Below are 13816 nucleotides of genomic sequence, written 5' to 3'. Positions count from 1 at the left end.
TTTACTGGTCCTTGGTACCCCCAAAGAGCTTCCTTTACAAAACTGAAAAAAAAAATTAAGCTGATAGTGTAATGATAATTAAAATATTATCAAAAATAAGGGTATTTTTATATAAATAAAAAGGGTATTTATATATTTTTTAAAAAGAGGTCTTATTCATTTACCTCCCCTATTTTGGAGCTGTATGAAATCCTCAGGGCCCAGCTGAGCCAAGCACTGCAGTGCCTATTTCAGTGCATCCCTAAGGGCATGTGCCTGCAGTGAGCTTCCAGGTAGGATTGCAGGTAATGAGGCAGAGGTGAGAAACCTGGTACCTCAGGATAGAACAAAACCCCGTGGGAGAAGGGAATTGCTTCCAAGAAAATGGTTTCATAGCCATGGCTGTGACCAGCACAGTGGTTGAACTGTCTGGGGGCTCCTGAGTGTTTACTGCCAGGGTTTGTAGTGATGCATTCAGGTTGGACATTAGGCAGCTCCCCCAAATCCAGCATAATCAGGTCTTTAATCTGCTCACGAGATTCCTGAGCTGGATACAGAGGTTATCTTCTCCTTTGGATGAGGGATGGTACAAAAAGGAAAAGGAGGGGAATAAGAGAGGCACATGATGTGAATTTATTTGCATCTTCCAACAATAATCCAGTCATTCTACCCGGGAAATGCCTGTCCTGCTTAATGCCCCTTTATGCAATTTTTTTTTTTCATGGTGCCCAAGAATTTGTTTGTTTATTTATTTATTTACAATTTTCTTTCACTGGGGTGGAAAATGAGGGGCAGAAAATGCCATTTTAATTTTTTTTTTTTGGTGATTTATTTCATAAGCAGTGGTTTGGCGGGAGTTGTCTGAGCCCCCAGGAGGTGGGAAAATTCCATGTCCTGAAGTCCCAGCTCTGCTGCTGCAGAGATCCATAGGAGCAAGTCCCAACAGCTCCAAAGCAATTTCATTTCCTACAGAGAGAGATGGCAGTTGTTGGGGTGGTCACTCCCATCCCACCTTTATACCAGCCAAGGCTCCATCCTCAAATGGCCCCAAATCCCAGGCAGAAAACTGCCTGGAACGTTTTGCCTCTTTTGCATAAATTTCATCTGGAAAAGGCAGAATTGTGAGGATTTTGGAATGTGTGCCTTATTTCAGCTTCACTTGCTAGAAACCATCCTGTTGCTCCGAGTAATTACACAATAAATTTGTGAGAGGGATATAAAGCCGTAAAAGCAGTGGTAATGGCTTGCAATTTAATAGCTGAATTGTAAATGAATTTTCCTATAGCAGCTTTAATGCAGCGGGCTGCTACAATTAAGAGAACATTCTTTGGGGCGCCTTTAATTTTTTGTTGTTGTTGTGAAGTTCAGTGCCATTAATTCCCTGGTTTAAAGAAACCAAATTGTTAACCACTTCAAACTGTAAAAGCCAACTTTGACTTCCTCTGCAGCCAACAAAATTTTGTCTTGGAAAAGGTGTTTTCACCCCATTTGGCTCTCGCATTTTCGTGTAGTAGTGAGTGTGGGGTTGCACCAAGTATTGTGTTTATGCCCTTCATTCTCTTTTCATCACCCATCTTGCTCCTGTGACATGTGGCATCTTCTGCCATCAGGGTGGAAAGGTTTGGCCATGCAGGGAGACCCTGCTCACAGCACTTAGCATCTCTTCTTAATTTATTATTTGATAAAGGATGATTTAAATGGGGTATGTGTGTATTGCAGTGCTGTGTGTGCTCCCCCTCTCCAGCCCTGGGGCTCTCTGGGCACAGGGGCTCTCTGTTTTTCCCCCATTGTGAGGGTGCTCTGTGCAGCAATGCAGCCCTCTTATCCCCTCATGCAAGGGCTCATCCACAGCTCCCATTCCTTCCTCTTTCCCTTTCCAACCCTCTGGATTTCAAATGTCATTCCCATGCAGCTCAAGCTTTTGGAAATAATCTGGAGTAGCACTGCCCCTTCCCTCAGCAGTGCCAGCGACAGCTCCTGGTTTGCCTCGTCAGGCTCCTCTCCTCCTCCTCACATTCCCTATTGCATCTTCCCCCTTCCACACCACCATCCCCTGGGTGGCCTGTGTTTGAGGGAGATGCCATGAAATTCGGTATCTGATCTTGCAAGCATCTTTGGGGCAACTGAAATTGTTGCTAATTAGTGACGGTGTGTAATTACCTTGCCAATGCCACCTGCTGCCTCCACTGGGGAGCAGGGAGCTGCTGCACCGGGGTGGGTAACAATGCAAATTGACACAGGCAACCCTCATCTGACTGTGGTGGGTGATAATTAAAAGGCACGGTGGTGTGTAAGAAGCTGATGGAGACCTGAACCTGCTCTGAGGGGTGATTCCAAATCCCCTCCTCCCATCACTGAATCCAGATTAAGGGGAATGTGTACAAACAGTGCATGTCCTAATGCAATTTTCTCTCCTGTGCATCCTTATTGTCATAACTTGAGCCTCAATTTCAGGGTTTATTTCATTCCCCAGTCCTTAATAGTTGACTATTTCTGCTACAGTCCGTGGTGCAAGGTGTAAATTCCTGCCCCACTCCCAGCAGGGGTTTGACCTTGAAGTTATTCCTCCATAACCATAAAAATTTTGATCCCTTTTTGAGTTCCAGGCTGAGGCAGGTAACAGAGAAAAATGATTTAGTGAGGATTGGTCTGGAAGTGTGGCCAGACAATGCTGGATCAAGCAGGGGCAGCATGGGGCACAGATTTGCGGGGTGCTAGGAGACCAAGCAAAACAGGGTGTCCCTATTGCAGAAATGCTGCCCACCCCTTCCAAAAAAAACCCAGAGGAGTTTTTGGATGAGCTGGGAGCTGCACTGCCCTGCACAGCTGCCACGGAGGGCTGGGAAGGTGTTAACTGCTCAGGGATGGGATTCCTGCTCAGGAATGGAATCTGCTGGGGGAGGCAGGGCCGTGGGTGCAGCTCCTGGAGCTCTGGGAGATGCAGATGGGGAGGAGGGCAAGGGAGGGAGGGAATGAAGGGTCCATTGTGAGGCCTGAAGGCACTGCTGGAATCAAGCTCAGAGCTGGGATGGAGTCTGTGCCAGAGGACTGCAGGCAGTGGAAAAGCTTAAAATGATGTTCCTGATGAACTCTAATTTTTTTACTCCATTTCAAGCACCCTGTGTGAACACACCCATGGGAGGTGGTGCCGTTCATGGGTCCAACTCAACATGCTAAGAAAAATTAAGAGAAACTTTTTGTTTCTGTGCCAGAGGACTGCAGGCAGTGAAAAAGCTTAAAATTATATTCCTGATGAAGTTTAATTTCTGACTCCATTTCAAGCACCCTGTGTGAACACACCCATGGGAGGTGGTGCCATTCGTGGGTCCACTCAATATGCCAAGAAAAATTAAGAGAAGTTTTTTGATTTTTCACCCAATTATTGTTGTTGACCTTGAAATTTGCCACCTGCCACATCAGCCAGGCTGGAGAAACCTGTCCCAGCTGTGTGTTTGCTGGGGATGGAGGTGATTCCTGTAGCCTGGGCCAGTGTTTGAACATCACCCAGCAGAGGAGCATCACAGCCTTTTTATCTAACAAGTGCTTCAACAATATAAATATTTAAGTACAATAAACAATTATGATCAAGTTTCTTGGGTGACTGCACAAAGCAAGTGAATTTTAAATTCATTTCCCATGGGTATTGAGTCTTCACATTCACTTTCTGTGGATGTTCATGCTAATAAAACTTCATTGCACAGAAAGAGAACACAAGAGGGATGCAAATATGACAAGGGCAAATTTGCTTAAGAGTTCAAATGAATATTCACCAACTTTTTATTATTTTTAAGTATTCATTCCTATTTGCTATAAAAAGATTATTTTATCTTTACTCTCCAAGCTCAGTGAAGTGTGTTTGAGGTATAATATGTATTTTCTTGTACTAATGGAAATTTTGTTACCAGCAAGTACAAAGTACATTTAAAATGTGCTTTATCTTCAGGAAATGTCACTACTGAACCCACGTGAGTTACCACTGCCCTGATTTACATCTGTATTTCAACACATCTTGCACCCTAAGGCTGGGATCTCCCTGGTTTTTCCCTCCTTTAAAGCTGCAGATCTCAGATCCAGATCCTGACACCATTATTTTCCTCTGATTTTCCCTGCTAAACTTTCATCTTGTGCTGCCCTCAGTTATGAGGATGCTGGAGATGTTTTTCCTTCACACAAACTGAGATCCCCTTTGGAAGGACTTGGGGGTCACCGTGGCTCCGTTTTGCCTGAGGCAGAGGCAGCACAGTTTTGACATCTTCATTTGATTTCTGTCCTGGAATTGAAAGAGATGCAAATTAGCAATAATGAATATTTTCATTAAAAGTGTCTAGACAGTACATCTGAGAACAGGGTAATGATACTTCTGCTTTATATAAAAAATTCTGAAGTAGACCCAGAATGATTTTTTTTTTTTTTTTTGTCAGAAAAGATAACATTTATTTTTTAAAAAATGTAATTTAGTGTAAGTGAAATTAGGGTAATTGCTAATTATGTAACTGCAAATGAGGCAGATCTTTATCTTGAGTCAAGCTGCTCTGGTGCAGATTATGAACCATTACTTTCATGAGGTGGCATCAGAAGGCAAAAAATATCAGCAAAAGAGTCCTAAGTAATTTCTCATGTTTATCAAGAGCTTTTGGATAGTGAGGGGTGTGAGGCATGAGGGATGGAGCATCACCCCCTCTCGTTGCATGGGTTTTATCACAGAATGGTTTGGGCTGAAAGGGATCTTAAAGCTCATCCAGTGCCACCCCTGCCATGGCAGGGACACCTTCCACTGTCCCAGGCTGCTCCAGCCCTGTCCAGCCTGGCCTTGGACACCTCCACAGCTGCTCTGGGCTCCCTGTGCCAGGGTTTCACCATCCTCACAGCCAGAATTTCTCCCTAAAACCTTCTAGATAGATTGGTATCTTTTCCCCTTTTCCATTTGTCTTCTGCTGTGTCAGAGCAAGCTCCCCCCTCCAGCCCCACATTCCCCACACCTCAGCTCCACCAGGTCTGAGGCCCCAGGTGTTCCCAGGCTCATTGTCCCACCCTGGGCCTCCAGCGCCGTGACAAACTGCACTTAACACCCAGCAAAACTTCATCCCGGGGTGTTCAATGGGAACAGGTTTTATTTTCCATGTGTACTGGAAGGAAGTTAATAATACAAAACCCACCCTGGAGTCAAGTACTGCAGAATGAAGTCAGGAACCTTTTGGGATAAACATATTATCCTCATACAAGCTGCAGTAAGTGGGTATTGGAAAAATTAAATGCACTTGAATAGCTTTTCAGATATATCTCTGTCTCCATAAAACCTACTGACAGTGAGCAAACACAAGAACTTGGCAGTGGTCCTGCTTGGTTTAATTGCCTTTGGTGGGTTTTATATCCATCACCTTCTTAAAATCCCTATGTCAACAATCCTGGCAGCTTCTTGTCCTGAAGACTTTGGGGTGATGGAGATGCTGGTGCCCACAGAACCTCCTGCATCCACTGGAGCCCCAAACATGCTTTGATTTTTCTAAGGAATTCATCCAGCAGTGCTTTTAGAAAAATATTATTAATTTAGCCTTTGTGAGAGGGAGGCTTTACATATCTGCCCTGGCTTTCTCTGAGACCACTCAGAGTGATCCCTCTCCACCCTTCCCTGGGAAGGTGGGCAGGCCCTGGCACAGGGTGCCCAGAGCAGCTGTGGCTGCCCCTGGATCCCTGGAAGTGTCCAAGGCCAGGCTGGATGGGGCTTGGAGCACCCTGGGATAGTGGAAGATGTCTCTGCCCATGGCAAATAAGCTTTAAGATCCCTCTAAAGGACTTTACAGTCCCTCCAGTTCAAACCACTCTATGATTCTATAATAAGAAAATCAGCTTTTTCCTGGCTCCCTCTTGCTCCACCAAGCCATCATTTGAGGGCATCTCCCTGTTCTCCGGAGAAAACTTCCCCATTTTCATGAAAAGCTATTAATATAAACAATATTAATAAGCCTCACCTGCATTAGCAGAAGATAATGCTTCAAGCCTTCTCTCCAAGAGGACTGAGCTCCCCTGGCATTCCAGCTGGTGACCAGTGCAGCCCATGTGGGAGCACAGATTGCTCCCAGCAGCAGCTGGAGATCAGCTGGGGCTCAGCCTGGGTCTGGCTGTGGCAGCTCACAGCTGATCAGCCTTATCTACCATTTTTCCCCAGCCTGGATTCCCCAGCCACGGCTGGAAGTGATGCTGCAGGCTGGGAGGTGGCTGGGATGGAGCCTGGCTGCATGGCCCTTCCCTGAGGCAAAAAAAGCAGAAAACGCAGGAGTAATGGGAACTATCTGAGATTATTTTAACTGTCAGATATCAGAAGCAAAGTAAAATGTCCAAATGAGTTGACAGCAGCTCAATTTGATCCCTGCCATGAACTGACTTAGAGCCCAAATTTTTCAGAGGCTGATAATCACCTTGGAATTGATTTTGTACCGAGATACTTTATCACATTGGTGTATTTGGTGTGGTTTGATGGGGTTTTTTAGAAGTAATCTATGTCAAAGTTAAACAGACTTTATTAGAAGACACGTGTTCCCTGCCCTTCCCTAGCTGGGTGTTCCTTTAGGATAAACCATGGTGAGATAAGGAATTGCTCCTGATTTAACTGGAAAGCCTGGATGTTTCATGGGCTGCAGGTGCCCTCTCCCACTGGACCTTGGTCACACTCTGCTCCAGCCCAGCTGCTCCTCAGTGTCCCCATCCCCTGAGATGATACCTGCAGTATCCTCCTACCTAGCCCAAGAAAAAGAACACTTGGGAATTATCTGCTGCAGGGGGATTTCTCTCACTCCTGGAAAAGTGCTATTTTTAGCAGAGTAGCCAACCTCTGTTAACCTTTAAAGAAATGGACATCAGTGCACTCCAAGCCCCAAATTCACAGAATCAAGGGATCCATACTGACACCTTAAAACATGACTGTAATTAAACTAATACGGATATATAGAAATATAATGCCAAATTTTCAGCTGCCTTCTCAATGCTGAAACTTTATCTAGGTGTATTTTTAGGTCTTTCACAGGTCAGTGGGGAATGTAATTATAGGTTTGTGTGCAATGCAGGATTAGTCCACTCTGCTGGTAGCATTTTGGATAAAACCAGGGAAAATAGAGGCAGGGGGAGGGGAAGGCTATTTTTATTGTTCCACACCCCCAGCACATTCTGTTGTTGTGAAAGAGGCTGGTTTGGGTGATCCCCAAACCAGGTGTGACCCAGGGCTGGTGCCACTGACAGAACAAGGGAGGCTGATGGCTCTTGGAGCAGAACGTGTGTCCTTTCACCTGAAAGAAAAGGGAAGGACTAAATTAAGTTTCACTCTTGTCTGGATTGAGCTGTTTTGTCCCTGAAACACCCGTGGGAATTTTGTGGATGTGCTCCCTGCCTGCTGGGTGCCAGTGGGGGACAGTGCTGTGCATGTTAAAATCCCTCTCTGTTACAATCTGGAGTTCTCCATTTCTGAATTTAGTTTAGAATTATTTTAGAGGGCTGAAGAGATCTTGTCTTTCAGTTACTTGACAAATACTGCAATAAAAAAAAAAAAAAATCACATTTCTCTGATGTTCCAGCTGACCTTTCCCATGTGCTCTGCCCTGTGGCCCCTGTTCCAAGTTTTGTTTTCTGGGAAGGGAGCAAAGGGCTGCTCTTCCACTGGCTCTGCCCGTGATGTTTATTGCCACAGTTGAAACAGATGAGTACAAATATTTATTTCTGCCTCCTGCCCAAATTAGGACAGTGATTTTACCTGTAATCCATCAGGTTAAAGCATTTGGAGGGTCATGAAAATACAAAGGTTCTGAGTTTCACCGTGCCTCTGCTAATGTCAAATCTTCATCGGAATTGACTTCCCAGGACAAAGGAGCTGTCAGATGAATGCTGATGCTCCATTAATGACAGGGTAGGGTGACCCACCCCGTTGTGTCAGCATTGTTGCTGAGGGAAACACGGAGACAAACCCATAATCACCTTTCCTGCATCTTTCCCACTAACACCTCATTTAAGTAGATCTTTGTCTGCTGATTGATCACAGGATTTTTTTCACTGCACACATTATCCTGCTAGCTGAGCGTTTCACATTCTCACTGTTCATTGAAGTTCCCACATGATCCTGGTCTCAACAGAACAGGAGGTAAATTCAGGATGCAAAGATAATGTCTCCACAGTCCCCGTTCTCACCTTCCCAAGGGACAGGGAAGTCTTGGGGGATCAGCGGGACCTGATCTCTCAAATCACCTTGGCAGTTCTGAAAAAGCCCAACATCTTTGCTGATGGGGAAAGGAGGGGAAATGGCATTTCAGTCAGACTTCACCTGAAATGACAGAACAAGGGGGAACGGCTTCCCACTGGCAGAGGGCAGGGATAGAGTGGATACGAGGAAGAAATTCTTAACTGTGAGGGTGGTGAGGCGCTGGCACAGAGAAGCTGTGGCTGCCCCTGGATCCCTGGCAGTGCCCAAGGCCAGGCTGGACAGGGCTTGGATCCGGCTGGGATAGTGGAAGTGTCCCTGCCATGGCAGAGGGGGGAATGAGATGGTTCTTAGAGTCTCTTCCAGCCCAAAGCAGTCAGTGACTCTGAAACTGCTCCTGAGTGGGGATCTCTGGAGTGGAGACCACCATAAATCAGAGGCATTTTGCAGGAAAGCGAAGTGATCACAGCACATCATCACTACTGTCTCTATCTACCATGAAAGGTAGCACTTCACACATAGTTTGCAGTGGAGAATGTGTTAAAATAGGAGGGTGAACCAGAGTTAATTTTTTTGTCAAGGTTTATAGATTGATTGGTGAAGTGAGAGTGGGGTCAGCTTGGAAACGGCTGCAGCACATCAACCTTGCTTGAATGTGTGAGTTTTAATGGATTAATCCACTGTTCAGTCACATGCACCAACCCCAGGCAGGTGGGAGATGCACAACAGCTTGTCTCTCTCACACAGTTCATCATCAAGGAGAAAACACCCCAAACTTCCACTGAACCCAAATGATTTTATGTTTAGCAGAGATCCTGAACCTCCTGGGATATCTGTCTTGGATAAGAAAGCAGAACCCAAAACATGTTCAAAGATTTGGATCCATTGCAGCGAGAGCTCATCGTTGAGGCTGATACCTGCTCATGCAGAGCTGGCTGCTGACGTCTTCCCAATAAACATTTAAACACGGGCTGAGCACACACAGATCCATGGACTGCTGTAATTCATTAAACAAATGTTGGGTTTAATAGCCCCGTGTCCAAAGCTGGTGCCATGGATGCGCTCAGCTGTGAAATATGCTGTGGAAGTCATTCGTTTGCAAAGGGGTCTAGAAATCTGCTTTCTATTAACATAAAATGGGTTTACTGCAGAAAAATCTCTGGGATCACATTTTTCTCTCAATTATCCCTTCTCAGTGGGATTCCTTGAGGTTTGTGCCGGGTAACTGAGATGTGTCTAAGCTGGGGGGTTTGGAGCTGAGGTTTGTTTTGATCCATTAAGCTTGTATCTCGCCACAATGATGTAATTCCCCCAGTCTGAGACACTTTATAAACATTAATGGGTTTGTTTTCATGGTCCCCAGGGATGTGCAGCACAGGAAGGTCGCCAAGACCATTTTACCCGCACAGAAAGAGAGATGGGGAAATGTGGCAAGGGGAGAAACAGAATATTCACTCAAATTTTTAACCTGTCCATCCTTAGCTCTGTTTAATTCAGTTTTAACAACTTAGTTAGTAACTATAACTGAGTTATGCATTTTAATAACTTAAAGCTATTAGTTTTAATAACTAATAAGTTGTTACAGCAGTACCACATCAGCAAGGTTTGCATAAAGATGCTGCTGAGGAAGCTGAGGAAGGAAGGAGTTGGTGCTCCATATTTTATGAGTGAGAGGGGGGTAAAATGCAATTATAAATACACCTTTGCAGAGGGGGAAAAAAGAATAGATAATAACAACTGCTGTAGCTCTGATGGGAATTATTTAGTGGAGATGTGCTGGAAGAGACTGTGGAATGTGGGCCACGCTGTGCTTTTCCTGGGGATTGCTGCTGAAGTTGCTGGCCTCTTAGACTGGATTTTCTTGGTGATAAACAGCCATACAGATGCCCCTGGTGATATCTGGAAGGGGCCAATTGGAAGCTGGCCCTACAGCATGCCAGGGCACAACAAACCTGAGGCACAGATCAAAAATCCCACTTTGGAGATCTTTTTCCCATCACAGAGGGTCCATTTCTGAGGATGTACTGGTGATACTCACAGCTCTTTCAGCTGGGAATTGTTCCTGCAAACACAGATACATGGAGCAGATGAGAAATTAATGTAAATATACAGACAGAAGGCAATTTTTTTTGGAGGAAGTGAAGCAGAGGCAGATAAAAAGCGATCAGCAGAATTTACATAAGCCTTCCCCATCACAGAGGTCATCATTCTGCAGGATGACACATGGAAATTCATTTTTATTAAATTCTGGATGATTATTTAATTGGAAAAAGAAGGATTTAATTGAATCAAGTCAAAGGGCCCTATTAGATTACGTTCAACCTTAACACAGAAGGCTTTTCCCATTTAGTTAAACTGGTTCCTTTGCATATTGTACATATTAAACTATAAAAAGTGGTAATCTGAATAGCAAATTAAAGGGTTTTGGAAGGCCTGAATGGTACTCATGAGCTTCTCAACCCTTTTTCATCTTCTAAATCTTCTCATATTCTTTACTGTACTCCTCAGGTTGTAACAAGAGCAAAGATGAAGGGTGGAACTCTCAAATCTTCCTCTGTCCATGTTTATTCCATTTCACACTCTTGAGGAATAGCCTGCCTGGATGTGATGGCACCACCAGAACACATTGCCCAAAACTGAGGGTGTTTCCCAGATTTTCAAGGCTCCCCTTGGAGCACCTGAACAGATGCTGAGTGTAGTAAGGTTGAATGAAGATTTGTGACTTACTGGCACTGACTCAGGTTTCCCTCGTGTCCTTAGGAAATATTCCCAATCTCCTTGTGCCTCCTCTACGTGGCCAGGAACTCCCATCCATTTGGGACAGACTCCTTGCAGACCTGTCAACTTCTTGATAAAATAAATAAATTTATTTTTTTTTAAATCATCAAAGCAATTTTGGGAAATAATATGTTTTTAATTTTGTGTCTTTAATTAGCTTTTAATTTCAATTTTTTCTTAATTTAAAACTAAAAGGAGTAAGGGATGGAGGCGCAATTCATTTCCTAAAGTTTCATTTCATCCCAATTTTGAGGTTTCCAGCAAAGGCTTGGCCTTGTGACTGGGAGCTGGCACAACCCAGTTGGGTTGGGAAAGGCATCTTTGTGCCTTTCCTCTGGCTGATATTGCTGGATTGCTGGGACACTCTGTGCTCCTTCCAGAAAGAAGCTCAGAGAAATCAAATCCTGCTCTGAGAGACCGAAATCAATTTTAATGGATCCAGCTGTTCCCCAGTAAGGACAGGAGGAGGCATGGGAAAGGGGAGAAAATCTTCCAAGATATCTGCAGGGGATTTCAGGAAGTCTTGAAAGTAGTAAGGAAAGTTTTTAGAGTGAGGTTTTTAACTTACCCATGAGGCCACAGCCAACTTTAGGACACATTTTTTAAATAACCACGTGCTAATGGAGAAATTCTCTTTGTCAGTAAATTTAAAAAATTCCAGTTCTGACAGTGCAGCAACTCAAGCAGTCTATTATTAAAGTTAGATTGAGTAAGAAACACCATTTGGAATTTGCCTTAGCAGCTAAATGGGTTCTTGGAAGGCTCAAATCAGCTTTAACCTGATTTTTTATTATAAAAAAAAAAAGTGCCAGTACTTTAAAGCCAAGTTCCTTTTTGCTGAAGCTTTACTTTTATTCAAGTGCAATGAGTAAGTTTTGCATATACGGTACTGGGATTGCACACTCAGGTTATCTGGTTACATACATAATTCTCCCATTTGCAAACACAGTTTGCAGCACATACTCATGCAAATTAGGTATGAAACTGGGCATTTATCTTGATTAGAATTCAGTTGCTTTATAAACTTACAGAACTTTATCTCATTCAGGGATGGCTGTAGAGATGATGGAAAAGAATTTCAAAAATTGCACTTATTCTCCTTGTGGGCTGTTTGTTGGCCCTCTGGGAATTCATTAAGGAAGACAGACCTTTGCACTGATATTCTGAGTGCCCTGGTCCAGCACCCAGCTTGGGTTGCAGACACTGCTGGAAACTCTGTCAGAAATAAGTGTCCCTTGCAAAGCCACTGTACCATTTCATGGAATAAATGGAATGGAATATATATGGAACATAAATGGAATAAATGCTAGATTTTCTCTGTTTTACAATATCCAGATGGATTGATCCAGATGGATGTAAGGACTAGATGCCACTTGGCAAGGACTCAGTCCCTTTGACTCTTGGAGAGCTGGTTGTACCCAGCATCCAGATCAGACCTGAGGTTTTGGGGGATCCAGGCTGCTCTTGTTGATGTTTTTCAGCAGACTGACACAGCAGATTTACCCCATTTCTGTCCCCAAAAGCTGCCTGGGGACTCTGCACACCAAACCCTGGGTGTGTGGGATGGTGATGTGCTCCTGCTCTGCCTCAGGTCCAGCCTCTCCTGGAGCCATCCCTGCAGCTCTCATACCAGCAGCCCTTTTCTATCCTTTTTACTGCATTTTGAATCAGGGCTCTGCAGTGCCAGTGCTGCACAAGGACACCCTGAAGTTCAAAGAACTGCCCCAAATTCTCAGCTTGTTCAGCCAAAAGCCTGAATTTAGGCAAATGTCAGAGGGTTTAGCAAATTGTGCTGGGCTGTTTCTCCCCCTTTACTCATTATTTTCTCTGACTTTCCCCTTAACAAGAGTCCTTGCTCACCATCCTGGCTCCTTGCTGTGCTTCCCACATCACTCCTGTTTCTGTGAGGCTCCCACCCCACTGCCATGGGGGCTCCTGCCCAGTTCCTAAACCCATTTGTGAACTTTTCCAGGTACAGGTGGCTCAGGTGACAACTCACAGCCTGCAGATTTGGGATGCAAGGATGGAGTGGGTTGGTATGTGTATGTAGCCATGTGAGCCAAAGCATCCCTGTCTACGGGGCTTGGAGCAACCTGATGTGGTGGAAGGTGTCCCTGCCCACGGCAGGGTGCTGGAATGAGACGATCTTTAAGGTCCTTTCCAACACAAATCACCCTGTGATTCTATCATTTCACTTCAGTGAGGATGAAGCCATCTGCACGGCTGCCATGGGCAGGGTGGCAGCTCTGCAGGCTTGCTGCAGCCCTGGCAAACACACAAGTGGATCCCTCTGAGGGATGGATAAGGCACAGGGAAACATCCGCGCTCCCTCTAGCAGTCGCCAGCGAATGGATGATACCAATAATTCTCGATTTTTCACCCTGGGTTCGTGCCACGTGAACCGCCACCGTTAAGAGCTTTTGCACTAGTACTGCTGCAGTGGTGACAGCGCTCAGGTGGCTCTTTCCCCCCCTCCCCAAAATCCTTCCAGGGGGATTTTTGGAGCCCGCTTTCCTCCACCTGCTGCAGGCAGCTGCTGGGCACGGCCACGCTCCGGGCGAGCCCGAGCTCAGCCAGCAGAGCGCTTCTTCACTCGTGGCACTGTGAGCTCGGCGCGGGCGCTGCCGCATGCCCGCAGCACCCCTGAACTTCCCGGGGGGCTGCGGGGGGGTCTCGCTCGCTCGCAGCGCGGCGCGGGCACCGCAGGCTGGCAGGGACCCGCCCCGCCGCAGCCGCGCACCCAGCGCGGATGCCCTCGGCCGAGCTGCCAGCGCCTCTGTCGCGGCCCTGCCCGGGCTGCCGGGGGGGGCAACAGGTAGGGGGTACCCCCACCCCCCGCACAACCTGTTCCCCCCTCTGCACAGACCCCCCACCGCC

General features: G+C 45.7%; 1 protein-coding gene and 1 long non-coding RNA gene across 3 annotated transcripts in view; one reads left to right on the top strand and one right to left on the bottom strand.

The window, feature by feature from the left end:
* KAZN (kazrin, periplakin interacting protein) overlaps positions 1-13816 on the top strand; it is a 208648-nt gene that overhangs the window by 109827 nt on the left and 85005 nt on the right. The window contains exon 1 of one of the 2 annotated variants that reach the window (XM_039727687.1): positions 11091-13754. The exons of the other annotated variant lie outside the window; for it this stretch is intronic. Coding sequence (XP_039583621.1) covers positions 13689-13754 — 66 coding nt within the window. The 5' untranslated portion in view covers positions 11091-13688. Of the gene's footprint in view, positions 1-11090; positions 13755-13816 lie in introns of those variants that run through there. 2 annotated transcript variants of the gene reach the window in all.
* On the bottom strand, positions 3734-11010 carry LOC120511069. Its single transcript, XR_005629665.1, has 4 exons — positions 10889-11010; positions 10114-10223; positions 5949-7259; positions 3734-4249 (listed from the first exon to the last, which is right to left on the bottom strand). It is a non-coding gene; the product is annotated as an uncharacterized LOC120511069 (long non-coding RNA).

Source organism: Passer montanus, unplaced genomic scaffold (assembly GCF_014805655.1).
Source record: "Passer montanus isolate IOZ18808 unplaced genomic scaffold, ASM1480565v1 scaffold62, whole genome shotgun sequence".
Classification (NCBI taxonomy): Eukaryota; Metazoa; Chordata; class Aves; order Passeriformes; family Passeridae; genus Passer; species Passer montanus.
This window is presented reverse-complemented; position numbering and strand designations above follow the sequence as displayed.